The 24,423-nt window shown below is 55.3% G+C and overlaps 14 protein-coding genes across 14 annotated transcripts; 7 read left to right on the forward strand and 7 right to left on the reverse strand.

Annotated features, from left to right (window-relative positions):
* Positions 1–109: 109 nt before the first annotated feature.
* On the forward strand, positions 110–2,059 carry DL89DRAFT_289670 (uncharacterized protein; the record flags this gene model as incomplete). Its single annotated transcript, XM_040889985.1, has 1 exon — positions 110–2,059. The coding sequence occupies one exon, from the start codon at positions 110–112 to the stop codon at positions 2,057–2,059; it is 1,950 nt and encodes a 649-aa protein (XP_040747216.1).
* DL89DRAFT_263999 (alpha/beta-hydrolase) lies at positions 2,049–2,954 on the reverse strand. The gene has a single exon (XM_040886060.1). The coding sequence runs from the start codon at positions 2,868–2,870 to the stop codon at positions 2,097–2,099; it is 774 nt and encodes a 257-aa protein (XP_040747217.1). The 5' UTR covers positions 2,871–2,954; the 3' UTR covers positions 2,049–2,096.
* Positions 2,955–3,152: 198 nt separating this feature from the next.
* Positions 3,153–3,664, reverse strand: DL89DRAFT_264000 (uncharacterized protein). Its single transcript, XM_040886061.1, has one exon. The coding sequence runs from the start codon at positions 3,633–3,635 to the stop codon at positions 3,204–3,206; it is 432 nt and encodes a 143-aa protein (XP_040747218.1). The 5' UTR covers positions 3,636–3,664; the 3' UTR covers positions 3,153–3,203.
* A 742-nt stretch (positions 3,665–4,406) lies between these two features.
* Positions 4,407–5,515, forward strand: DL89DRAFT_264001 (uncharacterized protein). The gene has a single exon (XM_040886062.1). It carries the CDS (start codon positions 4,502–4,504, stop codon positions 5,456–5,458), a length of 957 nt encoding a protein of 318 aa, XP_040747219.1. The 5' UTR covers positions 4,407–4,501; the 3' UTR covers positions 5,459–5,515.
* Positions 5,516–5,805: 290 nt separating this feature from the next.
* Positions 5,806–6,605, reverse strand: DL89DRAFT_264002 (uncharacterized protein). The gene has a single exon (XM_040886063.1). The coding sequence runs from the start codon at positions 6,479–6,481 to the stop codon at positions 5,918–5,920; it is 564 nt and encodes a 187-aa protein (XP_040747220.1). The 5' UTR covers positions 6,482–6,605; the 3' UTR covers positions 5,806–5,917.
* Positions 6,606–6,920: 315 nt separating this feature from the next.
* DL89DRAFT_8018 (uncharacterized protein) lies at positions 6,921–7,838 on the reverse strand. Its single transcript, XM_040892089.1, has one exon. The coding sequence runs from the start codon at positions 7,609–7,611 to the stop codon at positions 7,060–7,062; it is 552 nt and encodes a 183-aa protein (XP_040747221.1). The 5' UTR covers positions 7,612–7,838; the 3' UTR covers positions 6,921–7,059.
* Positions 7,839–8,698: 860 nt separating this feature from the next.
* DL89DRAFT_273636 (nucleoside phosphatase GDA1/CD39) lies at positions 8,699–9,940 on the forward strand (the record flags this gene model as incomplete). Its single annotated transcript, XM_040889087.1, has 1 exon — positions 8,699–9,940. One exon carries the CDS (start codon positions 8,699–8,701, stop codon positions 9,938–9,940), a length of 1,242 nt encoding a protein of 413 aa, XP_040747222.1.
* A 248-nt stretch (positions 9,941–10,188) lies between these two features.
* Positions 10,189–12,100, reverse strand: DL89DRAFT_8132 (uncharacterized protein). Its single transcript, XM_040892102.1, has 2 exons — positions 10,831–12,100; positions 10,189–10,806 (listed from the first exon to the last, which is right to left on the reverse strand). Exons 1-2 carry the CDS (start codon positions 12,001–12,003, stop codon positions 10,678–10,680), a joined length of 1,302 nt encoding a protein of 433 aa, XP_040747223.1. The 5' UTR covers positions 12,004–12,100; the 3' UTR covers positions 10,189–10,677.
* A 111-nt stretch (positions 12,101–12,211) lies between these two features.
* On the reverse strand, positions 12,212–13,178 carry DL89DRAFT_273637 (or F420H2 dehydrogenase; the record flags this gene model as incomplete). Its single annotated transcript, XM_040889088.1, has 2 exons — positions 12,212–12,862; positions 13,158–13,178. The coding sequence occupies 2 exons, from the start codon at positions 13,176–13,178 to the stop codon at positions 12,212–12,214; spliced, it is 672 nt and encodes a 223-aa protein (XP_040747224.1).
* Positions 13,179–13,703: 525 nt separating this feature from the next.
* DL89DRAFT_242825 (peptide chain release factor eRF/aRF subunit 1) lies at positions 13,704–15,634 on the forward strand. Its single transcript, XM_040885016.1, has 2 exons — positions 13,704–14,007; positions 14,108–15,634. Exons 1-2 carry the CDS (start codon positions 13,928–13,930, stop codon positions 15,333–15,335), a joined length of 1,308 nt encoding a protein of 435 aa, XP_040747225.1. The 5' UTR covers positions 13,704–13,927; the 3' UTR covers positions 15,336–15,634.
* Positions 15,635–16,419: 785 nt separating this feature from the next.
* Positions 16,420–17,996, forward strand: DL89DRAFT_253913 (uncharacterized protein; the record flags this gene model as incomplete). Its single annotated transcript, XM_040885221.1, has 6 exons — positions 16,420–16,945; positions 17,043–17,096; positions 17,217–17,309; positions 17,430–17,536; positions 17,605–17,737; positions 17,881–17,996. 6 exons carry the CDS (start codon positions 16,420–16,422, stop codon positions 17,994–17,996), a joined length of 1,029 nt encoding a protein of 342 aa, XP_040747226.1.
* A 71-nt stretch (positions 17,997–18,067) lies between these two features.
* On the forward strand, positions 18,068–20,996 carry DL89DRAFT_264009 (WD40 repeat-like protein). The gene is made up of 4 exons (XM_040886064.1): positions 18,068–19,046; positions 19,081–19,230; positions 19,253–19,560; positions 19,607–20,996. Exons 1-4 carry the CDS (start codon positions 18,504–18,506, stop codon positions 20,862–20,864), a joined length of 2,259 nt encoding a protein of 752 aa, XP_040747227.1. The 5' UTR covers positions 18,068–18,503; the 3' UTR covers positions 20,865–20,996.
* A 212-nt stretch (positions 20,997–21,208) lies between these two features.
* DL89DRAFT_264010 (uncharacterized protein) lies at positions 21,209–21,848 on the reverse strand. The gene has a single exon (XM_040886065.1). The coding sequence runs from the start codon at positions 21,612–21,614 to the stop codon at positions 21,381–21,383; it is 234 nt and encodes a 77-aa protein (XP_040747228.1). The 5' UTR covers positions 21,615–21,848; the 3' UTR covers positions 21,209–21,380.
* Positions 21,849–22,292: 444 nt separating this feature from the next.
* On the forward strand, positions 22,293–22,986 carry DL89DRAFT_280518 (uncharacterized protein; the record flags this gene model as incomplete). The annotated part of the gene is made up of 1 exon (XM_040889595.1): positions 22,293–22,986. The coding sequence occupies exon 1, from the start codon at positions 22,345–22,347 to the stop codon at positions 22,984–22,986; it is 642 nt and encodes a 213-aa protein (XP_040747229.1). The 5' UTR covers positions 22,293–22,344.
* Positions 22,987–24,423: the final 1,437 nt, after the last annotated feature.

A 24,423-nucleotide genomic window follows, 5' to 3' on the forward strand; every position in this document is an offset into this window, starting at 1 on the left:
TCTTTTCACACAACACCCCCCCCCGCATCCCGTTATTGAACTAGCAGTAAGACGGAAGCAGCGTAATATAGCCGCAAACCCCCATTGTAAAGCACAAGCATAGACACACATGAGCCTGCCACTCAACCTTGACGGACCACCGGCTGGCGGACAGACGCAGACGGGCAACACAGCGATGAACCCAATTGCATATCACCTAGGACAGGGGGCAGGGATGTTCTCGGCCGGCACGCTGCCGCCGGGGATGCTGGCGAACGGGATCGGACAGGTGGCGCACGGGGCAGCACCGATGCCCCAGTCACAGCAGCAGTCGACAGCCACGCTCATGCAGCAGCAGCATCAGCAGCATCAGCAGCAGCAACAGCTGCTGGGTTCAGTGAATGGCGGATGGGCATTCCATGCAGGGGCGGGCGTAGCTCAGCCAGGCATGGTGCAGCAGCAGAACCCGCTATTGGCCCAGATTGCCATGGCCCAGCAGGGTGAGACGCAGGTCCCGACGGCAGCGATGATGGCGGCAGCTGCAGCGTCGGGGCAGCTGCCGTACACACTGATGGCGCAGCTGCAGCGGCAGCAGCACTTGGCCGACTCCACCGCCCCAGGCACAGTCAGCAGCGCAGCATCGGCAGCACTCAGCACACCGGCCCTGGCGACCGCTGGGCTGCCGCTAATGCCTCAGACAGTTCCGGGGGTGCCAGCTGCCAGCCCGGCGCTCAGCACGGCGACGCGCAAGTCCAAGGGGTCGCCACGGATAAGTAAGCGGGCGCCCAAGGAGTCGAAGCGCAAGGCCGCGGCCAAAAAAGACAGCGAGGCTATGCCGCCGCCTGCGGGAAAGCGCAGCGTGCCACCAACCACCAAGCGCTCGCGCACCATGCCAGTGGTCCCTCAGCAGCTGGCGGTTGACACATCAGCACCGGGTGGTGTGCTGGCCAGCGGAGCCATGCTGCCGCCCGCCATGCCCATGTCGGCGGGCGTTGGCGGGCTGCGTGCGTCGAATCCGCTGGCGCAGCAGCCGCAGCAAAGCCAGCAGATTCCGCAGGCGCTGTCCAGGACCAGCAGCCGGCCGCCAGTGGTGCCAATGGCTCCAGCGCCTAGTCTGCCGCGGCTGACGGCGCAGCAGGTGCTGGGCTCGGGCATCGAGCGGCTGCTGTCGTTCCACAGCCGACTGTCGGCGGGGGCAGGCACGCAGACCGAGGGGTTCTGGCAGGCGGCCATCCGCGACCACTTCACGGGCCGAGCCAACATCCGCATGGATCTGGGGCAGCAGGCGTACGACATGCCGATTGAGACGGCCGCGCGGTTCTACCACCAGCTGTTCACCGAGGGCAATGCGACGGCAATCCACGTGGCCCTGGGCGACGCCAGCGTTCACTTGGTGGACCGCGCATCGTCCATAGTGGCCTTCCACGGCGTGCTGGTCACCACCGCCTATGCCAACGGGCGCCGCGTGGTGGAGACCGGCGACCTGCGCGTGATCTTCGACCCGGCGTTCAGCATCCACCTGTGGGCGTTCAGCGCCGCCGACTCGACGATCCTGCTGCCGCGCAAGCGCCCCAGCGGCGCCGACGACGCGATGACGCGGTCGGCCGACGCGACCATCATGCGCAACCTGGCGTGGCCGCGCGAGCTGCCGCCGCCGCGTCGCCGCAAGTCGGCCCACGGCAAGCAGCCGCCCGACGAGTGCAGTCTGCCGCCGTGCTCCATGCAGCACCTGGAGATGGCCAACATCATGTACTTGCTGCGCGACCTGGTGGCCCTGCAGATGCAGTTCCCACACGAGGACAATGTGCTGGCCAAGTGGGCCGAGATTGTCGGCCCCGAGCCCTACGTGCCGCCGGCGTCCGCCGCCAAGCTGCCGCTGCCGCCGCTGCCCCAGCAGACCGAGAAAAAGCCCCGCATCCGCCGCAAGTCCGTCCCGGCCATAGCCCCGGCCAAGCCGCCAGACTTCCAGCAGTCGTGCAGTCCCATCCCCGAAACCATCCCCGTGGTGCCCATCAAATCCAAGTCATCGGTGACGTCGACCGCCACTGCTAGCAGTTCCCGCGCGGCCCCCAAAAAATAAACCGCTGGCGCCCGCACCTTTTTATTACCTCTTCCTACTACAAAACAAAGTCAACCACAATCTGCCAGAACCGCCTGTCGTCGAGCTGCCCAAAGTGCGTGCCCATGTCGCGCACCACCAGCGTGACGTCCTCGTACCCCGAGCCCACCAGGCGCCCCGCGAACTGCGCTGCCTGGTCCGACCCGATCAGCTCGTCGGTCGTGCTGTTGGCCACCAGGAACCTGATATGCGCTGCCTCCGCAAGCTTGTTCTCTGCCAGCACATACGGGCTTGCCTCCTCATACTGGTCCTTGACGAACGCCATGTCGACAAAGTCGCTGTAGCTTGGATACGCCTGCAGCAAGCCGTCGAGGTTGTAGATCCCGCCCACACCCACCACACCCCTGATTCTTTTGCCCAAAGCAAACACATGCTCCCGCAAAACCAGCGCGCCCGCCAGCTGCGCGCCCGCCGAATGCCCGACCAGATACAGATTGTCGGTATCCACGCGGTCGCAGCCCGGGTACTGCCCGGCAACAAGGAACTTTACTGCCGAAACCGTGTCATTCAGATGCATCGGATGCATGGTTGCCGGGTCGCCGCGCACGCTGAGCCGGTAGTTGATTACTGCCACGGCCAGCCGGTCCCGGGATAACCCTACCAGGCCCTTGGCCAGGGTGCTTGATTCGCTTTTGTCGCCGCTCCGCCAGGCGCCCCCGTGGATGTAAACAACTAGCGGGTGTTTTGCTGTGGCCGAGTCCGGCATGTACAGGTCGAGCGTCTGCAGCGCCGCGTGGTCCGAGACATAGGGAATGTCGCTGTGAATTTGCATTTTGCTGGCAGGAAATAAAAACCTAGCTGATAAGCGGTGGAGCCTGAGAGATTGAAGTGTTTGTGAAAGAGTGCGAGGTTTCAGTGGGAACAAGGCTGAACGATGATGTGGGCTTGCTATTGCTGTGCATCCCGCCGGTACTGGGATTGCCCCCCGCCACCAGAGCCCGACGATCGCCATGATCATCCAATGATGTATTTCATATTGGCGCTCCACAAAAGAACTCCAGCAAGCAATATACCGCCCAGGTCATTAATTACCACACATAGATATACCAATATAGCGGGCTCTATGAAAGCGAGTTTACGGAAGGAGGTGCTTGACGATGGCCTGTCAGAGCCTTGGGTTCTCCAGCTTGTCAAAGTGCGTGCCCATATCGCGCACCACCAGCGGGACATCCTCATACCTCGAGTGCACCAGCTGGCTGGCAAACCTCGACGCATGGTCCGGGTACGTTCCGGTCAGGAGGAAGCACACGCCGGCAATCACGTCGTTGATATGCATCGGGTGCTTGGTTGACAGGTTGTCCTGGACGCTGAGCCGGTAGTTCAGCGCGGCCACCGCCACCGTATTGCTGGACAAGGCGACCAGGCTCTGGCAGAGATTGACAAAGTCGCTCTTGTCGTGCGCGCGCCAGCCGCCGCCGTGCACGAAAATCACCAGCGGCAGCCTCTTGCCTGCTGCTGCAGTGTCCAGGATGTACAGGTTCAGGTCCTGCCGGGTGACGGCGTTCACGGCGTAGGGGATGTTCTTGTGTATCTGCATGCTGGTAGAGTAAACAAAAGATGCTGTTGGTGGTTTGTGTAGAGAAAAGAAAACCTGGTTTCGATGTACCGTTTCTGGCGAGCTCTGTTAGGAACCCTCACCCGGGAAACCTGCCCCCGCTATATAGCTATCAGCTGCACAGGCTTCAGGAAGCTCACCAAGGTGCGTTGGATTTTGATGTTTTGCAGGAAAGCAATGCACTGGCATAAAATTAGTTGGTTAACAACCAAGTGTAAGCATGCCAATACCATGACTGATCTTTCCCGCAGCACATCGGATACTACCAGCCTGCGGGTGACCAGTGGAAATACATGCCTCTACTACTGCCGCAGGATTTCTGTGTTCTAGTTAATACTGACGTGAGTCTTTCATTGGCACCGTAATCAGCCTGCGAGGCATCTGCCTATGCGGTCCACCCAACTGTGATGACTTTTTTGTGTCTGGCTACCGATTAATGCAAGATGATCGACAGATATAACATCGTGCGGTATTCTCCCAGACACACGACATACCCTTGCACAATCAGCAATATATCTGCGGAACATCCCGTAGAACGTGCTGTCATCATCCCTTCTACCCGCCCCCAACAACAGCACGCAGATCGTGTGTCGAATTCAAGGTGACACTTGAATCCACGCTGATTCAACGCAGGCTAGCCTCCACTCTCTGGGATGCTGAAAGACACGTGAAAGCCTAAAAATATTTTTGTTGCTGCCTCGCATTCGCCTGCAAAAGCCCGAGTGTGTTCTTTGAAAAACTCCCCAGCCTCAACAGCACTTCTACGTCAACAGTTACATGAACTTTTTCTCTTCTCCATTCATACACAGCCCTCTATTCTACTCCATCTGCTCATTTTTTCCCCAAACATGGCCTCCTCGTTTGTAATGGCGTCCACTCTAGCCAACCGCCTAGTCGACGGCGACAGGGGGTATATTCGCGTCAAGCGCTGGCTGTCCAAGATCGCGCATTCCGAAAAGCCCACCACACAGCCCGACGACTACGAGCCATCCATCTCCGACGACACCACGCTCTACACCGGGCGTCCACGCACCCTGTCCAACGCCTCCGAGGACTCTGCCACCAACCTCGCTCTGCTGCAGTACCAGATGCAGCAGCCGCCACTGATCAACTCGGCGCAGGTCGATGTGGCCATTGCGCTGGCGGTGCGCGCCCGGCAGGAGGACCGCGCAGGCAATACACATGCGGCCTCTGACCTATTCGTTGCTGCGCTTGAGCGCATGGCTTTGGCACTGCAGGACATTGGCCGCATTGAGAACGTGAATACACGTGAAAGGCTGACAACGCTGAAATTGCTGCTCGAGTCGAGCTGCCATCTGGATCCATCGCATAACCCGCAGTTTGCCAAGCTTTTAGCCAGCGAGCCCACAGTAGTTGAGCAGCGCACTGATAATGCAGCGCAGGCCCAACTGCAGGCAAGCGACTCTGCTCTGTCGGACAGCTTGAAAGCCTCGCTGGCATCTACTCTGGCTACTGCCATGAGTCTATTCAACCAGGCGATGGTTATGTGGCTCGTGTTCCTGGGCAACGTGTTTGTATGGGCTGCCGTGCAGTTCAAGAACTCGCAGCTCCCCGAGATGCTGGGCCACCTGATCTTGCAGCTCGCCGCATGGGCGTACGGACTCGGGGTACAGCTCAAAGTCCACGAGCATGTGGTGGCTGCAGGACAGCATGTGCTTGCATGGGCTGTGCAGCTGGACAAAAAGACGCATTTCTCGGGACGCCTGTGGTTGGCTGCTGCATCGATGCTGAGCGCCCTGGCGAGAGTTGTCGAAGAGTCAAGCACAAAGGCCAAGGCTGAGTAGCGTCTGGCATTGTGGCCTTTACATATAGCATAAACCCTCTATAATACACACATCACACATTTGTTGCTTCTTGGCTGGCGCGGGTATCGATAGCAATAGTGAAGATGGTGTTGATATCCTGGATCAGGCACCTGATAATGGGCCTGACATTTGAACCTGACAATGGCTGTGCATGGTGATGCGGTGCGTTTTGCATCGAGTCGACGATGCAGCGCGCCATGGCCAGGACATTCCTACATGCCACGCGCCCTTTTCTTCTCTCCCTTTCCTTCATTTTCTGTTGCTCAAATTAAAGCCCCGTTCAAACTCCAGAATAGAGAGCAAACCACGAATAACTAACACATTCTCAATGCTATTTGCCTTTGAAGCGCAGACATAATATGCATGTGGTTGGTGCAATTTTTACTTATATACGAACGAAACATGTACACTATCTATAGTCGTTGAGAGATCCAGTTTTCACGCCCAGCTACTGACAGTCGCGACGAGCGTTGCACCCATGCCAGTCTCGCGCGACTTGAACTCATACGGCGCCTTGGGACTGCCCACAAAAAGCGAGAACCCGGTTCCCTTGCCTGCCGCAATCTTGCACTGCTCAGTGGCATCGATCTTGATCGGCTGCTTCGTGTCCTCGACGTAGAACGTGAACTCATCGCCCAAGAGCCCTGGCCTGTTGTCACCATTGACCGTAGCCTCGTCCCAGGTATTGGCGACAGCGACCTGGAGCGTGATGTTCAGGGGCGGGACAGGAGTGTTGAATGGCGGCAGCGTCAGTTCGCAGCTCAGAAGGCGGTTGGGTGCCTGCGTAGCCTCCGAGGGAAGAGTGAAGCCGAGGAGTGCGAACTTTTCGGTGCTTGCCTTCAGCACAGGCTCGGAGCCGTGGGGTTTGGCAGACTCAATAGGGGCGACTGAGATCCAGGAGTCTTTGAAGGCAGCGACTGGCCCGTAGGTCTTGGGGTTGACGGCAGCAGCGAGGGGTGCGGCCAAGGCGAGGAGAGTGGTGGCGATGATAGCGGCCTTCATTCTAGGTTCTTTGGAGAAGTTGGCTGTTCCTTTGGTGTCGATGCTGGAATGTATCTGCTGGTAGTGGTGCTGGAATGTGAGGAGCATGTCCCAGATCGCAGCCCTTTTATGCCAGGGATTCTGTGCTCGTTGCGCAAGACTGGTCCAGGAATAGCTTGCACTACGATGTCTAGAGGCTTGACAGGCTTTTATTTTAGAACATGCAAGGACATCAGACCCCACGGCATGCTGACAACCCAAGGTGAGTCGCGGCAGCGCGCTGATTTCCATGTATGACAACCCTAATGATTTCCCCAGCATAGATCGAGGCTGCAGTGCTCCCCGCTACTTCCACATGCTCTGAGAATGGAGGTTGGCTGAAGTGTTTTATTCTCCGAGCGACCCTCTACTACGTAATGCATTGAAACGAAAATAGGTGCAAGTAGAGCAAAGTGAAGTGGCATCTATTTGTATAATTTTATCGGCGCAATGCTTGTGTGGGTATATCCAGAAATAGTATTTAGAAATGGCGGTTTGGCACGCAGCCAGAAAACCTTCCCTGTTACTACTGGATTGTGGTCTGTGGAAACTAGTTGCTGTCAATTCTTCCGTCTCGGGGATACAGGAGAGCGCGATCTGCTGCTGCTGCCACTGCCATCGGAGGACTCGTTTGACGAATCATCAGCCTTGCGTGAGACGGGGCTGCGTGAACGGCTAGGCCGACGATGCCGACGGTTTCTATGGCGCCTTCTCCGCCTGCTGTAGTCCGACGACTCGCTGCCACTAGACTCCGATGCACTGCTGCTCTCGCTTCCCGACGACCTGCTGTCGCTGTACGACGACCGGCGGCGTCTGCTACGGTGTCTGTGGCGACGCCTTTCCTCCTCTTCTCTGCGCCTGGCGCGACTACGCGCACGGTCCTCGAGCTCGGCAATGCGGGCGCGCAGCTTGGCCTTTTCGTCAGCGAACGGGTCTTTCTTTGCGGCCGACGCCCGGGGCTTTACCTTGATGTCGTTCTTGCACTCGTATGTGAGATGGCCCATGCCACCGCACTTGCGGCAGGTGCTATGTGTCACTGTCTGGTCGTCGCCCTTGACCAGGCGCTCGAATGCCTGCACGCCGCGCTGCTGCTGGTCTTGCTCGTCTGCCATCTTTTTTTGCTTTTGGGGTGGAAATAGAGTGTTTGTTACATAGGGCCAGCCGTGGCTTTTTTGTCGGCTGGAGCCCTTTTGCGCCACTGGTATTGGTGCAAAAAGTATGGTACTACCAGCCAGTTATCAAAGCCTGGACCGGCATTTGCTTTTCCGGCAGACTGGCAGCCTTTTGTTTATCGTTGCTCACCCCGGTTGCCCCACACCGCAAACACAGTCGAAGCGCTGCCGTTGCCACACCTTGTTGGGGGAGGCGTCGAGAGCTGCTGAAGCGCACAACGGCTGATTGGTAAAACCAGCGCGCAACAAGCAGAATCGGAATGCGAGCCCCACACTGGTGATCCCGAAATAGGAACACAGGTCCAGAAAATAGAGCAAAATGGCTTTTTCCTGCTTTACATCCTCGCTTGCCTCATAAATAGCCTCTGCCTGCCGCATTTCGCAATTTCTTTTCTTGCAGTCTCATCCACCTTTCTCTCTGTTACTCTCCCTTTCCTTCAGTGCCCTTTACTTTATGACCTCGCGTGCATTTGGCGGCTCAGACAGAAGCAGAGTTCAACGCCGCAACACACAAAGCAACACACAGTCTTCCTGGGACAGTGCCAGTTCGACACCAACCTTGGTTCCGTCGAATTCCTCATCTTCACGCCAAACACCAATTTCCGGCAGCAGCACCCCGCAGACCGGCAAGAGCCGCATCGCCTACCAGATTAATCTCGCGCCTGGCAGCGACATCGAGCTAGCACCTCAAGCACAGCGCACGGACACAAGCCAAAAGTACCGCCGCGACACCGAGCCAAGCATGTTCCGCGACGCCCTCAGCTCCGTCGGCGGGCTGTTTAGCACCAACAGCTACACCGGTCTGGGCCAGTACCCGAACAAGTACCGGAAAATTGCCGCCAAGACCTGGCTGCGCCTGGCGGGTCTGGTCATTTTTATTCTCGGTCTAGGATACCTTGGCATTGCCACGCTGCGGTCATCGTCCGGTGCCACGGACTCGGACATGTACAGCGGTGTTGATTCGCGTTTGCAGTCGCTGCACTGCGATATCCCGCACCCGGGCCGCCCGCTGGTGCAGTATGTGCTGATGTTGGACGCTGGGTCGACTGGCTCGCGCATCCATGTGTACAAGTTCAACTACTGCAAGAATCACCCCGAGCTTGAGGACGAGATCTTTGAGCAGCTGAAGCCCGGTCTGTCGTCGTTCCCCGATGACCCTAACGGTGCCGCCCATAGCCTGGACCATCTGATGGACGTCGCCATGAAGGGTGTTCCCGAGAGCCTGCGCTCGTGCACGCCGATCGCCGTCAAGGCCACTGCTGGTCTGCGCATGCTGGGTGCTGAGAAGAGCGAGGGCATTCTGAAGGCCGTCGAGAGCCATCTGAGCAAGGACTACCCGTTCAAGCTGATCCCCGAGAGCCCTGTCGAGATCATGGACGGCAAGGACGAGGGCATCTACGCGTGGATCACAGTGAACTACCTCTTGGGCGTGCTGGGCGACGAGGACCACAAGACCGCTGCCACCTTTGACCTGGGCGGCGGCTCGACGCAGATTGTATTTGAGCCGCGGTTCGAGAACTGGAACAGCACGACCGGTGGCCCGCAGCTGGCGCCCGGCGAGCACCGGTACGAGATGAAGTACGGCGGACAGGAGTACACGCTCTATCAGCACTCGTATCTGGGCTACGGCATGATGGAGGCCCGCAAGAGCATCAAAAAGCTGATTGCCCAGGAGGCCTCAGCCAGCGGCAAGTTCTCGGTCGAGCACCCGTGCTTCCCGCCCGATTACCGTGAGGAGCTCTCGGTCGAGGGCAGCACCAGCCCGGTCACCATCCGCGGTATTTCCAAGGCGTCGCTGAAGGGCAAGTCTGCATACGATCAGTGCTACAAGGAGGTCAAGAAGATCCTGAAGAAGGACGCGCCATGCTCCCAGTCGCCGTGCTCCTTCAACGGCGTGTACCAGCCGGAGCTTGACAAGACCTTTATTAACAACCCGTTCTACATTTTCTCGTACTTCTACGACCGCACATACCCGCTGGGCGTACGCGACGAGTTCAAGCTCTCCGACATCAAGGCCCTGGCCGACAAGGTCTGCAAGCACAATCTTTCGCTGTTTGCTGACAAGGAGCAGGAGGAGATCAAGAAGGAGGACTACTGTCTGGACCTGTCTTTCCAGTATGCACTGCTGCGCGATGGCGTTGGCATGCCCGAGAACCGCGTTGTCCGCAGCACCCGCAAGATCAAGGACGCCGAAACCGGCTGGTGCCTGGGTGCTTCGCTTGCTGTACTGGACCAGCATGACTACTGCAAGTACAAGAAGATCTACTAGACATTCATCGTTCTCGTATCTCATTTCAACGTGTTTTATCTTCCCTACTCGTTCGCTGAGCCTCTACATGTGTGTGCTACTGCTATATTGACCTGTACTCATCATTGTACGAGAAGCATGGGTGGAATGACAGACACAGTGTATGTCGCTTGAACGTGAGAGCGTGAATCTGTCGGCTGGATATGGCTACACCAAGCACCATTTCAGGTTGACTGATTCCTTACAAGCCCGCTAACTCCCATTCCCCTGTGAAAGTCATCAATTATCATAATTGCTCAGGAAAAAAGTTATGATGTGGCCGTTACAGTTGGCATATATGCATCCGTGTATATGGGGTTGTTCATGGTGACGTTGGGCTTGACGATACTGGGATGTCAGGATTATGAATAATGTGTGCAAGAAAAGGGCTAGGAAAAGATCTAATGGGCCAATTGATATCTGACGCTTCAGGTTCCTATAGCCAACATGAGGGTGGGCACTAGCCTGTATACCAGTTCAGATATGCTACAATTTAGTCTTCAAATACATCTTTGCGATGACTGAAGAAGCAGCCATATATGAGAGTGGTTGGCAGCATACACTGCATCATATCACCAATGGCACCTGTGTATCTCAGCATCACACCATTCTTTATCGAAACCAGATGTTGATGAGAAGCATCCAAAGTAGCATATGGCCCGTCCAGAGCACAGGGATATTTGGCACATACGCATGTCGTTTATTAAATATGCATATACTCATTCCCACTCGTCCCAGGCATCGTCATCCTCTTCCTCACGAGCCTTTGGTTCCTTTTCCTCGATATCGGCAGCCTTGCTCTTGCCGATCTTGACATCATTATCCTCATTGTCATCCTTCTTCTCCTCCTTCTCCTCCTCCTTCTCCTTCACATCCATATCCTTTTCCTTCGCCGGCTCAACAGCTTCAGCCGTATCCTGCTTTTCATCGCCAGTCTTATCTTCAGAATCAGACTCGCCCTCCATATCCCAGCTGAATTCCTCCTCCTCAGTCGCAGCAACAGCGGCTTCAACAAGCTTCTTCCGGCGAAGCTCGGCCTGGTCAATCAACCAAGCATTGAAGAAATAGCGAGTCCAGAAGTCCTCTTCGGCGACCCTATCGGGCACCAGCGTCTTGTGCATCTCCGCAACTGCTGATCCATCCTTAAGAAGCTCGGTCACCTTGTCCTTGCTGTCCTCAAGCTTGAATGTCTTTATGAACTCCTCGAAATCCGAGCCGGCCTTCTCATCGCCGTCCTTGTCGCTCTTTGGCACGCCTCCAGGAATTGAGATGTCCGTTGTGCTCGGGTTGACCAGATAGGTGTCTTCGTTCTCCTGCACCGCCGCCAGCTGAGCCATGCGTCGGTCGTAGATAATCTTACGCGCTGCCTTGCGCTGCTCCTCCGTGGTCCCGCTGCCAGGAGCCTCAATCACAATGGCGTCGCGCAGCAGGTCCTCAAGATCAGTGCCAAGCTTGCTCATCAGCCGCTTCGCCTTCTCCTGGCGCTGCTTTAGCGAGTCAATCTGGAAATGCCTGCCCATGCCTTGGAACAAGCCCGTGCTCTCTTGCTGCACCTCGATCTCGCGAGACTCGCCTTCAGCCGCTGGTGTGTCGCTGGCGTTGAGCTCCGTCTCAAGTCCGGTCTTCATATGCGCGAACCGCGTCGAAAGCTCGTCCATGCCGCGCGTGGCACCAACCTTGACTGCCTGGGCAAATTCCGAGATATCCTGCTTGTACGCTTTGGTCACCTCCTCGGATTGCTTCTTGACACTGTCGACAAACTGGTCGATTTGGAGGTCGGCTTGCAGTTTTTTGCCCCAGCTGGCAGCGAAGCCAAACATGGAGCCAAACGAGGGCAGCGTGTCCTGTTTCGCTGCACCCTCATTGCTAGTGGTTGGCTTGGGAGCAAGTTCGCCCTCAGCGCTTGGGCTTTGCTTGGCTGTGCTGTCGTTAGCAGCGCTATCTTTGGCTGCTTCGTTGCGCGGAGTGCTGGGAGCAGACTTCTCGGGTGTGTAGCCCTCAGCTTCGGCGGCATCAGCCTCGAATTGAAATGCAAACCCGTCCATGTCGAAAATAAAAATATTGGAAGCCAAGAAAAACAAAGCGATTGTGCGGCGTCACAGCCCAGCTGGACCTGTGGACCGTACGACTGCCAGCCCCACCGTGCCCATGCTCTGTGCGCGTGCTCTAGCAGGTTCGTTGGTGACAGGATGTAGAGGAAAAGTATATAAGGAACGAAGGCTGTAGGAAAAACTGTTTTGTGTAGGAAAGCGGTTACTCGGCCTTGGGCAGCTTCTCGAAGCCCTTGGGGGCGCTGTCGCGACCATCGCCAGTCTGCTCCCAGGCAGACGAGTAGTCCCAGTTACGGAAAGCCTGGGCAAGCTCGATGGGCTCCGACACCACACGCTTCTTCTCCTCATCGTAGCGCACCTCGGTGTAGCCGTGGATCGGGAAGTCCTTGCGCAGCGGGTGGCCCTCAAAGCCATAGTCAGTCAGGATGCGGCGGAGATCCGGGTGACCCGTGAAGAAGATGCCGTACATGTCCCAGACCTCGCGCTCGCCCCAGACAGCAGACTTGTGCAGGGGGGCGAGCGAGGGCACAGGCGCAGCCTCGTCGGCGTACGTCTTGACGCGGATGCGCGTGTTGTAACGGTACGAGATGAGGTTGTGGATCACCTCGAAGCGATTCGGCTTCGTCGGGTAGTCGGCACCCGTCGAGTCAGAGAGCTGCTTGAACTGCGCATTCGTGTGGTCCCGCAGGAACTCGACGACCTGCAGAAGGCCCGAGGGCGCCGTGTAGATCACCAGCTCGTCCTTCCACACCGAGAACTGCTGCACGTATTTCGGGAGAACGCTGGAGACGTACTTGCCAAACTCGTACAGCGAGGCATCGGATTCGCGCTTAGCGGGGTCGGCCTCCTCGAGCTTCTTTACGTGGTCTACGGGGGTCTTGATGAATTAGATGTGGGCTTGTGGGCGAAGGATGATACACAATGTGCCCAGAACGGTGTGACTGCCCTATCAATGCTTACCTTCGTCCCTGACAAAGCGCGAGGTGTGGATGTATGAGGCCGGGGCAGTGCGCGCAGCAGCCAGAGCTACATAGCAGATAGTGTGCCACCAAGGTTGGTGTGTAATTTAGAGGTCGCTGCTACTGATCCTTCATTCCCCTGTCCTTTTGCTGGCTCGTTTGCATTCTCCACTCGCTGAGACAACTTACTGCTGGCACGGGCCGAAGCATTGCGAAGTGCACGAACGGACGACAGCATTATTTCCGTTGCAGGTTATACAATAGAGGGCAAATTTGAAAGGGCGTCAAAGATTGAGAGCCGGAAAACAGACAATAACAGCGTGCGCATTCAGCTCTAGCAGCCAAACTATCTCCCGCTCTGTCGAGATAATCTCCAGAAATGCCCAGCGCGAGATACACAGCCAGCCGGGTCTGGATCAGGGCGTGATCGATCTGCAGTGATCGTGATTGTGGCTTCCGAATCAGATTACCTTGGGACTGGCACCGGATCCAAATAAATAAAAGTCCCAGATCCAGCCCGTCCCACCTCAAAGCACCAGCTGGCTGGAGCAGAGAAGCGATTCAGTGCTGCTGCTGCCGCTGCCGCTACCAACATGGCGTGTGCCAGGCTGCCCTTGGTGCGCGTGCGTGTCTGCAAACCGGGTATTTCCTACGGGCTTTACTTCATTGTGACATCAGGCAGCGTGATTGGCCTTGTCCCAACAACTCTTTGGAGGGCGAAAATTTTTTTCAGTACTGGGTAGCCATGGCCACCCACTGCGGCTGCTGGCCCACAGCGCAGGGATCAAGAGCCTGCAAGTCCTGCCCCTTCTTTTCCTCGCTTCTAGCTCCATTCATACACTAGGGAAAGTTATATTTTCAGCCTGCTTTTTGCTCATTTTCTCGCGTGGCAGGATTCATACGCCTCTTTTCCAGTTTTTACATAGTTTTGCCGAACGAGCAGAAATTCATAGGAAATCATGAGCACCAACGAGGTTGATCAGCAGGTCGAGCTGTGGAAGATGAAGAAGCTCATTAAGAGCCTGGAGGCGGCGCGCGGGTAAGTTCAAGTGTGCGTGGAGCATTAGCCATGGGCGGCTGTTGGGGGCGGACTCGGTAGCTAAACACCTCCGCTGGATTTCGACCTTGACTTTCTTTAGAAACGGCACCTCTATGATTTCCCTGGTTCTGCCGCCCAAGACGCAGCTGGCGCAGACCAACGGCATGCTGGCCAACGAGTACGGAACAGCCTCCAACATTAAGTCGCGCGTGAACCGCCTGTCCGTTCTGTCAGCGATTACATCGACGCAGCAGCGCCTGAAGCTGTACACGCGGTGCCCGCCGAACGGCCTTGTTGTGTACTGCGGTACGATCATGACCGAGGAGGGAAAGGAGAAGAAGGTGAACATTGACTTTGAGCCATTCAAGCCTGTGAACACGTCGCTGTACATGTGCGACAACAAGTTCCACGTCGAGGCGCTGGCAGAGCTGTTGGAGACGGACGCGCGGTTCGGATTCATTGTCATGGACGGTAACGGCACGCTGTTTGGATCGCTGTGTGGAAGCAACCGCGAGGTGCTGCACAAGTTCACGGTCGAGCTTCCCAAGAAGCACGGCCGAGGCGGTCAGTCTGCGCTGCGTTTCTCGCGTCTGCGTGACGAGAAGCGCCACAACTATGTGCGCAAGGTCGCTGAAACTGCTGTGCAGATGTTCATTACCAACGACAAGGTCAACGTTGCTGGCCTGATTCTTGCTGGTTCGGCCGACTTCAAGTCCGACCTGCACAAGTCTGATTTGTTCGATCCGCGTCTGCTGGAGAAGGTGGTGAAGATTGTCGATGTCTCGTATGGCGGTGAGAACGGCTTCGACCAGGCTATCGGTCTGTCGCAGGAATACCTGGCCAACGTCAAGTTCATCCAGGAGAAGAAGCTCATTGACAAGTACTTTGACGAGATCTCGCGGGACTCGGGCAAGGTTGTGTATGGTATTGACGATACGCTCAAGGCTCTGGACATGGGCGCCGTCGAGACCCTGATCGTGTGGGAGAACCTGGACACCAACCGCTATGTGTTCCGGGACTCTGAGGGCGGCGAGGTCGAGAAGTTCCTGAACCCGATCCAGGAGGAAGACAAGTCGAACTATGCCGACAAGACCACAGGCGCTGAGATGGAGGTCATTAAGAAGGAGCCGCTGCTTGAGTGGCTGGCCGAGGTGTACAAGCAGAAGGGTGCTGCGCTCGAGTTTATCACTGACCGGTCGCCCGAAGGTTCCCAGTTTGTCAAGGGCTTTGGTGGTATGGGCGGCATGCTGCGCTGGCAGCTCGATGTCACCCAGCTCGGTGACGATGAGGACGATGATTTCTACTATGACAGCGACGATGACTACTGAGCGGCATGCCGTACCGTACCATGATGTTGCTGGACACATGCAAGGGACATTGCCTGCGGGGTTGCATGTGTGATGTAGACCTTTCCAGACATTACCTGCGGCCTTCAAACGAAGCAAATAAAATATCACCCTAACCCGACCCTTCATGGCATTGCTGTTTCCAACTTGACATTTTTGAGAAATGGCACTGCAAGTGATACATGTCGCTGAGACAACAAGCAGTGTAAAGTGAGCCGAGGCAATGAGGCTGCCATGTATACGCTGGCAATCCCTGCTGCACGCCTGTGTCGTTTCCGAACATGCTGGCGACAATGACTGTCTGGTGACCGTTCGCGGATGAGGGAGGCAGCAAACGGAGCATGGTTTTATGGTGGTGCATTGGCGACCATTTCCTCTCTTCTCTATCAACTTATTTTTCACAATACTATGCACTGCTTTGTGTAGCCATTTATACGATGCGCCCGATAACTGAAACCCATGCTGGGACCGGCCCGATGGTCTGGTACGTGTCGCCCCGTCACAGCCCGCTATCCAGGCTCGGCCGTCTTATTGCACCGCCAATGCCCTGCACCCCTGGCCTTCCGCCCCACTAGCGAAGCAGCGCTGATTTGGTGGCAAGACATGCCGCTTCTTCCCGCGTGGAGGGTATTTCCAAACCTTGTAATTACGTAAATATGAAAATGGATGTATAGCCGCTGTTAAGGCCGGGGTACTAGTCCTGCTCAGCGTTAAAAATGCACAGCAAACACTATTTAGCCAATCAATGAAATCACAAATCTCCAGCAATTTACACTGTGTGTGCTGGACATCTAATATGCGCGACAGCACTGCAATACCCGCTGTTTGGCACTATGCGCATTTGCATATAGCACAGATTGTCACGATCACCCCTATTAACCACACTCTGCTAAATCCTTCGTCTATATTAGCAGAGCGGCAGATGGGCATTTTTGCTCTGATCTCCCACAAGGGTATATAACACCGATTGGTGTAGACCAAACCGGTCTGGGCTGCCGGTGTCTGCAGACTAGCCAAGCTATTTGTACACGCTTATCTCAGTCATAGACTTCCAGCTAGCCAAGCCATGGACCAGACGTGCGTAATTTGCAAAAGTGCGACCTACCACTACCACGACGTGCTTGTATCGAGCCTGCGCAAGCAGTTTTGGCAGATGATCCCAATGCGCTCCTTCATGTGGGGCGACTGGCGCACACTCGACTACGAAACCAACGAAAACATCCCACTGCTGGCGTGCATGCGGATCCAGGGCGAAGTCATGAAAAGCATCATATTCCACGAGCACACGACCACGTACAGCCCGTCCAACAAGTACATTGCACTGTTTCTGAAAAACTACGTCGCCAGGATCGAAAGCCTCGACCACTATGAGCTAAATGACGAGCTGATGGAGTTTTATGTGTCGTTGGCGGCGACTACGGACATGTCGCCCATGGTCTCGGGGTTCTGCTACAAGACATATGCGCTGGATGAGGAGCAGTACACGAGGATTGTGCTGAAGGAGGAGCAGATGATGATTTCGCAGGGAACAACGGGGCTGCAGTCGTGGGAGGCGAGCCTGCGGCTGGCGGATTTCTTTGTCGAGCACCCAGGTAATGTGCAGAGAACAGGACGCATATGCCATCAGCGGATGTTCGCCCAAACTGGCTTCATGGTGTTGACAAACTGGTTGTTCCCCTCCACTCATAGACATTGTGCGAGGAATGCATGTGCTCGAGCTCGGCGCTGGGTGTGGATTGGCAGGTAAGAGACATGAGCTTTCTTGCACATTGCAGTACAGGATTTCGCCATCCAGATATGACGATTGCGCCATTCCATGAGAAAAAGAACGAAAAAGATAAACAAACATGGCTTTCTGTATAGGATTCACATGTGCGGCGTTGGGAGCGACGCATGTCATGTCGACGGACTGTAATGGGGACGTATTGAAGCTGCTTGAAAGCAACAAGGCGCAGAGTAAGTGCATGCCGGAATGTGTTTTTGTTGAGAAAGAAGCCACACAAAGACAGTTGGGGGCGGGGGCCTCTTATCGCTTCGGCTATCTCTGCGCGTGGATACTAAACACATGACATGTAGACCCTACGTACAAGGACAGGCTTCAGATTGCGGAGCTTGATTGGCAAAACACAAACGACTGCGCGAAGCTGTCTAACGGCGTTGATGTCATTATTGGCGCAGATATCGTAAGTACCCCACACTACGTCAGCGGCAAAGTAAGAGGCGTGTTTACATGTTGCGCTTTTCGCTGTAGACATATGACCCAACGATTGTGCCGATGTTGGTTGGAGCACTCGAGGAAATACTCGTATCGTCGCAGCAAGTTGCGTATATTACGGCGACTATTAGGAATGAGGAGACATTCGACCTGTTTCTCAAGCTTATTGGTAAGTGTGTGGAACATGCAGAATGGGTGGATGAGAAAGGCGCAGAGCGAGACCAGGTGATGCACCACACATCCCACATGCACATTCCATGTCGCAGTGACGTGCCCACGAGCCCGCTTATAAATCAAAAATATCCAATGTAGACGACACGGGTGTGCTGGGCAAGTCAGTCATGGACCTGACCGACTCCAAAATGGAGTCGCTGTGCCATCCGAATGCGACGGCAGAGATCCGCCTGGTTCTTGTTACGCGCAAGTGAATAACAAATAAAAATGGTGACATTCCAGCACGAATGAGGAAACAAGATATTGACTGGGCTTATATGCGACAGGGATACTAGCGCGCAGGATTCGCAGCGCGTCTCCATCCTTGCATCGGCGGCGGGGGCAGGAGAGAGCGGAGGGGTGGGTTGCGACCACCCACCGCTACGCCAGCCTGCGAACCCTGGCATTTCGCCATCGTTTGCGAAAATTGCACGATCAGCGAGCGATGATTGGCAGGGGGATTCCATGCAGAGGCGGCGAACCCCCACCAGAAAGGGACCGCGGTGCGCTCACAAGCTGATTTTGTCCTCTTTCTGCCCTCTGGCACAGAAATTTTTTGGCCTCTCTATGCCGCTTCCAAGCACGCAATACTTGCACGCACTAGCCTACTTTCCAGCCTTCTTTGTTTGCTCTCCCCTTCACTGAACGCCGCGCATATATTAAGACAGCACACCTGCCCGCCGCCCCTGCCCCGCTTTCCTTTCTTTTAATTTCCTGTAAGAATGACTATAGACCCTTCGAGACCTAATTCCGATTCGCCTCTTGCCCCTTCCTCCACCCCAAACTCAGCACAGCAGCACGTTGATACACTGGCAGACAAAATGAGCTCGACGCTGTCGACCTTCTCTCCCGCTACCACAGGCTACATAGCAGCCGACGCCCAGCAGCATATCCGTGCCGATAGTCACGCGGACACAGCAGCAACAACTACAGCAGCAGAGCAGGGTGGGTCTGAGCGCGATGGCAGCGCCAGCCCGTCCTCCACAGCTGGGCGGAAGCGCAACTTTGCCGAGTTCGTCTCAGGCAGCTCGGTTCGGGAGCTGGACCTACTGGCGCTGCGGCGGTACCCCGCCTTTGGCGGCAAGTGCTACCGGCACTCCACACAGGTTTACCTGGCAGAGTGCGACAACACACAGCGGCAGCTGCAGGCGTCGCTGCGCGCTTTGCCGTCGGCCGAGCAGGAGAAGATCAGTGGAATATGGAGCAACTTTGCGTCAGAGCCGGCCGAGCGGCGGCTGCTTATCCTTCAGGGGATTGTCAATCCTGTGCTGCATCCCACAGCTCTCGTATCTCAACAAGGTTGTGCCCCAGCAGCTGCGAGTGGACTTTTTGGCAGCAGCGCCGCCAGACGTCTCGCTGAAGATTCTGTCGTACCTGGACGCGCAGTCGCTGTGCCAGGCCGCCCAGGTGTCGCGCACATGGGCGTCGCTGGCCAACGATGACATTTCTGTGGCACCGCATGTGTGCCCAGCACATCGACAAAGTATGCAAAAAGTGCGGCTGGGGCCTGCCGCTGCTTGACAAGTCCAGCCGTCGCGTCTACGAGGCCACAGCGCGGCGCGCCATGCGGCTGGCGTCAAGCAACGCGATAGATGTGCGTGGCCACAACAAGGCGCTTCGGATTGCGGCCAGCAGCACAAATGGCGCGGCGACACCAGCCAGCGGGAAATTCAACCCCAACTACACTTTTGCGCTGCCCACGAACAACGTGGCGATCGAGCCGGCCTCGCAAATCCTCAGCTATCAGCCAGCTGGCGAGTCGTCATCGTCGCCGAGTCAGTTCCGAGCGCCAGCAGATGATCCCGGTTTCGTCGCTAATCAACAGCTCGGACTTGGACGTGTCGCTTGTCAGCAGCGTGTGCGCACCGCAAAACACCATCGAGTTCATGCAAGGACCGCAGGCGCTTGCTGACGGCGGCAGCAGCAGCAATAGCACAGGATCGCAGCCACTGGGCAGTATCTCACGCCGTGCTGCATTTGTGCATGAGCCGGCAGATTCGGAGAGCGGCAATGTCAGCGACTGCAGCAGCACCAACGACTGCAGCACGTCGAGGTCTGGCAGCATGCGCCATAAGCGGCGGCCATGGAAGGAGATTTTCGCCGAGCGCCAAATAATCGCCAACAACTGGCGCCGGTTCCGGTACCAGGAGTCCCGAATCCAGGCCCACACGGACGGCATTCTGTGCGTGCAGTTCAACGACGAGTATGTCATCACCGGGTCGTATGACAGCAAGGTGCGTGTGTGGGACGCCGAGACTTTTGAGATGGTCAGCGAGCTCAGCGGCCACACAATGCCGGTGCGTGCGCTCGAATTCGACGAGTGCAAGCTGTTCAGCGGGTCGCTCGATGGGACCGTGCGGATCTGGAACTACCGTGACGGCACATGCATCCGCACCCTGCGCGTGTTTGAGAACGGCGGGGTCATCTCGCTCCACTACTCTGGTGGCACACTGGTCGCCGGCGGCGAGAACGGTACCATCCGTGTCTACAATATTGCGAAGATGACCAGCTTCACGCTGACTGGCCATACTGACTGGGTCAATTCTGTAAAGCTGTACGGCGACTCGACTCTGTTCTCGTGCTCTGACGACATGCTGGTGAAGCGCTGGGACCTGGACCAGCGCCGGTGCGTGCGCACGTACACCGGCCACTCACACCACGTGCAGTCGCTGCAGCTGTCGACACGCATGCCATCCAGCCTGCAAGCCCAGCAGTCATCGATGGCGCGTCTGGGCAGCCGCGCACCTGAGCCCGTCTCCGAGCGGCCGTTCTTGATCACCGGTTCGCTAGACAGCACGATGCGCGTCTGGGATATTGAGACCGGCGAGTGCCTGGATACGATCTTCGGCCACGTCGAGGGCATCTGGTCTATGACGTTTGACTCGCTGCGCATCGTGTCTGGATCCAACGACGGTACCGTCAAGATCTGGGACACCAGCTCGCATGCATGCCTACACACATTGCTGGCGTCGGCGGCAGCTGTCAACTGCGTGGCCATCAGCGACACACGCTTCATCATTGGCGACAACGATGGCAGCGTGGGTGTATACGACTTCCGCGACCACCCCCAGTATTCCCACTGAGCCCACGGCCGAGACAAAACAAAAAAGCTACACATTTTGCATATCTTCTCTCTCCCTCTAACCTCCTTTCTCGCTAAACCACCACTTTCCGCCCCATTTCAACCTTTGTACAAGTAAAATATATGAATCGATATTCTGTATCCGCGGCGATGGTGCTTTTTCCGCACCTCTTTATTCACTGGACAAGTGTGGCGGTATTTTGTGTGTACCACTAGAATCCACACTGATATTGGCCACGAATGTACACCCAAAAAACGACCTTGTCTTGACGCGGTCTTTGTAGGTAGAATATGGAAAAGACGACTCCAATAAAACGAGGTCTCATTCCCAAATGCCCTCCCCCCTTCCGCTTCCTCCTGGAATCTTCTCATTTACAATTGCCTTTGGCCTAGCCTCTTCCATATCTTGTCCTCGCTGCCATTTAATATCAATCACGATACTTGCGAATAACAGCACACATCTGCCACCCAACTAACAGGACCGGCCCTCCAATCGTTCGATTGCAAAAGCTAGTCATTAAAAACAAGCTGGTTTACCGAAAAACGCAAACCCACTTCGCCTGCTGCTATATAATCCGCCTGCTCCAAAATCTTGCAAGCGGCAGCTTTTTTTCTCACCTAGGCTGTAGTCTTCATTCCTGTCCTTTTTCATCCCCTTCCTATCGTGTACTCGCCTTTTCTCATCCTGTTCTAGACAAACAGCTATGATGTTCAAATATAGTCTCTTGGCTGTTCTCGCGATTGCAATCATGGCGAGCGGTGCCCAGACTATGGGTGCTCGTGATTGCAAGGATACCAAGGATCCACTGTGCACTGGGTCGTGAAGGCGTGTATTTTCTCCGCAGCGCCCAGATGTGATCACTTGCTTATAGGTCTTACGCACACCGACTATTGCTTTACCAGCCTGATGACAGATTCCAATTTCTCGGTGTATTTTCAATCTCCAACAGATTCTTTGATAAGTTCAAAATAATAAACAACTGGCTTCATTCTACCTGTTTGCTGGCACTCGCAATAGTGTATATTTGGCCTCCCCCCCCACACACACACAAATGCACATACACATTCATAATGCATGAATCTGTGGCCATTAACCAATGGAGGATTAGTTCATGCACTTGGAAATGGAGACATATACGTGGCTGTTATCGATTTGAATGTGAGCTGGCCATGATGGTAATGATATTTTTGATTCGACCCGGCTATTAACAATTCCTTGACATGCTGTAAAAGATACTTCTAAAGCTCCCGTTAACCCAGTCCAAGGCTCTTTTCACAAAAGGTAGTTTCCGCATCTCTTTGCATTTACTAATGCGCCATCTGCGTACCTTTTTTAGTATCCAAGAGTGTGTGAAGGTGCAAAGAGGGCATGAGGATAGATAACCGTAGCATATCGCTATGTGAAATATGCATGCTATCTCCACATGCCCTTGGCGTCCTCTCCCTTACTTCTGTGCATTGTTACATATATAGCATAAACAATGAACCTACAAACTAGCTTTTTATTCACATTAACCGCAGCCAGCTTGTGTGCTGGGTCTATGGCACTGTCTCCAGCATCAGAGCCAGTTCGTATTAAAGCCAGAGTGGCCGCGAGTGGCATACCTAACTTCCCGAACCTCGAACCCAGCCAAGGCGACTCGGATGTCATTTATTTCCCACAGAATCCCTCGACAGCGAATGCATACAATATGGCAAACATGCTGTGCCTCGTCAACCGTCTGCGCACGGGCCATGGGCTACATCCTGTTGTCTACCATGAAAGTCTACTCACACTGGCTGTACGGCATGCCAGCTTTCAAGCAAGATATCGAGTCATCACACATGCTGATAGTGGCGGTCAAATTGGTGAGCGGGTGACAGCTCTAGGTTTTGACTGGGCTTTGTTGTTGGAGAATGTCGGCGGCGGTGCCGACAATGAATATGCGATCATGGACGCGTGGAGTAAATCGCCTGGCCATCTTGCCAACATTCTCAATCCAAGTATACGATTCATTGGCGTCCATGTCACCAATGGATTTTGGGTGCAGGACTTTGCTGCCCCAATGGATCCGACATATGTACCGCCACTAAGCAGAATTGACGCATGCCCGAGTCCCAATAATCTCTATATTTATTCATAGACTGGCTGGCAGATGTCCAATACACCACAAGGTTCAAGCCGAAACTAAAACGCCGTCCAATTGGACTGTTAGCCAGTAGCTGAAGATCACAGAAGGACTACATCAGGCTATGCATGCGTACTGCTGCTACAAATATCTGAAGTTTTCTTTTACAAAGTGTACCCTTAGAAGACAACAGAGCCGTCAAATATCTCTTTCACTTGCCTACTCTCCCTTTTTCATACATATGGATGACCGCCACCACTGTATCTCAGTTTCGGTTCCAGGTCATCATGGCCATCAGCAATGCACTTGTCTTTACCTATATATAAGACAAGGAAAGCAGCAGAAGAGGGCGAAAAGTTGGCCAAGAAGGCTGCACGCGAAGCAGCGAAGATTCAATCGGATGCAACAGAGGCCACTGCTGCAACTGCAGCAGTAGCGGCCGATTCACTTGCTGGTGCATCGGCTGCAGCAGCAGACATTCCGGTATGTTCCCAACCTGCGGCCCTACCAGAGATCGAGGAACCCAACTGTGAAGTGCCATGGCCTTCTCCGCTGTACAAGCGAGTCATGTAAGCGGGCCATGGCACAATACAGGCGGGCCTATTCGTCTCGGCTCTTGAACCGCGATCTCGCAGCAGTTCTAAACTTCAGACTCATTTTCCAGTCACTCTGTGATTCAGGCAGTATTCCTGAACAGTTCCGTCGCTTTACGGCCATTGTTGCCAATGCTTCTGGCACCACCCTGGCAACAAAGAGGCCGCGCAAGAGGCGTGCAGCAGGCGATTCTGCTGCCAGCAGCAGCGAACCAGCGCTGAAGCGCCTGCGCTGAGCAGGCCATCAAGATGGGAGATGTCCGTGATCGCCATTGCACCAACAACCATCCGACACGTTCAAATGACCGGTTCGCCGTGATGCTCTTATCGACGTGTCAACCCATGCTGACTAGCAGCCGAGCTCGCATCGCGAGCAAAGTATTTCTAGTATCATCATAACAGTAATAATGGCCGGGGCAGAGGCATTCTCCGCCTTTCAGCTTTCGCAGTTTGTGCTCTCCGGGGCTAGCATGGTTTTCGAGTTGCGAAGGTTGGCGCGTCGTCTGGGCTTGGATTTGATGATTGTGTATGGAGCAGCAACAGCTGTTGTCTGGACGCCCCTCCACGTATCACTTGTTATGCAAATATGGCCAGTTTGGGCCAGCTAAGCACGCTGCTTGATCCGGCATATATATCACACTGGATAGCAAATTCTTTCCATATGTAATTGTTGGCCTGTGCGGCAATTCTGTAGACGACAGCTTCAAGTTTTAAAACGGCATAGACACTGCAGATGGTCGCACCTTCACCATCAATCCGTTAGGACCAAAGCTGCTCGCAACACCATTTGACGCTGATGCACAGGTATGAGCAACTCGAAATCCGAAGGGCTGCCTACAAATTTTGGTTGCAGCGCTCC

The sequence above is a fragment of the Linderina pennispora genome (assembly GCF_002104995.1).
Source record: "Linderina pennispora strain ATCC 12442 chromosome Unknown DL89scaffold_1, whole genome shotgun sequence".
Lineage (NCBI taxonomy): Eukaryota > Fungi > Kickxellomycota > Kickxellomycetes > Kickxellales > Kickxellaceae > Linderina > Linderina pennispora.

Coding starts and splice junctions, on each gene's coding strand:
- DL89DRAFT_263999 (XM_040886060.1), bottom strand. CDS start 2,870: ATGCAAATTCACAGCGACATTCCCTATGTCTCGGACCACGCGGCGCTG.
- DL89DRAFT_264000 (XM_040886061.1), bottom strand. CDS start 3,635: ATGCAGATACACAAGAACATCCCCTACGCCGTGAACGCCGTCACCCGG.
- DL89DRAFT_264001 (XM_040886062.1), top strand. CDS start 4,502: ATGGCCTCCTCGTTTGTAATGGCGTCCACTCTAGCCAACCGCCTAGTC.
- DL89DRAFT_264002 (XM_040886063.1), bottom strand. CDS start 6,481: ATGAAGGCCGCTATCATCGCCACCACTCTCCTCGCCTTGGCCGCACCC.
- DL89DRAFT_8018 (XM_040892089.1), bottom strand. CDS start 7,611: ATGGCAGACGAGCAAGACCAGCAGCAGCGCGGCGTGCAGGCATTCGAG.
- DL89DRAFT_8132 (XM_040892102.1), bottom strand. CDS start 12,003: ATGGACGGGTTTGCATTTCAATTCGAGGCTGATGCCGCCGAAGCTGAG. Junction 10,807..10,830: donor CGAAGGAAAAGGATATGGAT/GTGAAGGAGAAG, acceptor GAGGAGGAGAAG/GAGGAGAAGAAGGATGACAA.
- DL89DRAFT_242825 (XM_040885016.1), top strand. CDS start 13,928: ATGAGCACCAACGAGGTTGATCAGCAGGTCGAGCTGTGGAAGATGAAG. Junction 14,008..14,107: donor AGCCTGGAGGCGGCGCGCGG/GTAAGTTCAAGT, acceptor GACTTTCTTTAG/AAACGGCACCTCTATGATTT.
- DL89DRAFT_264009 (XM_040886064.1), top strand. CDS start 18,504: ATGACTATAGACCCTTCGAGACCTAATTCCGATTCGCCTCTTGCCCCT. Junction 19,047..19,080: donor TTCAGGGGATTGTCAATCCT/GTGCTGCATCCC, acceptor TATCTCAACAAG/GTTGTGCCCCAGCAGCTGCG. Junction 19,561..19,606: donor TCGTCATCGTCGCCGAGTCA/GTTCCGAGCGCC, acceptor GCTAATCAACAG/CTCGGACTTGGACGTGTCGC.
- DL89DRAFT_264010 (XM_040886065.1), bottom strand. CDS start 21,614: ATGATTGCAATCGCGAGAACAGCCAAGAGACTATATTTGAACATCATA.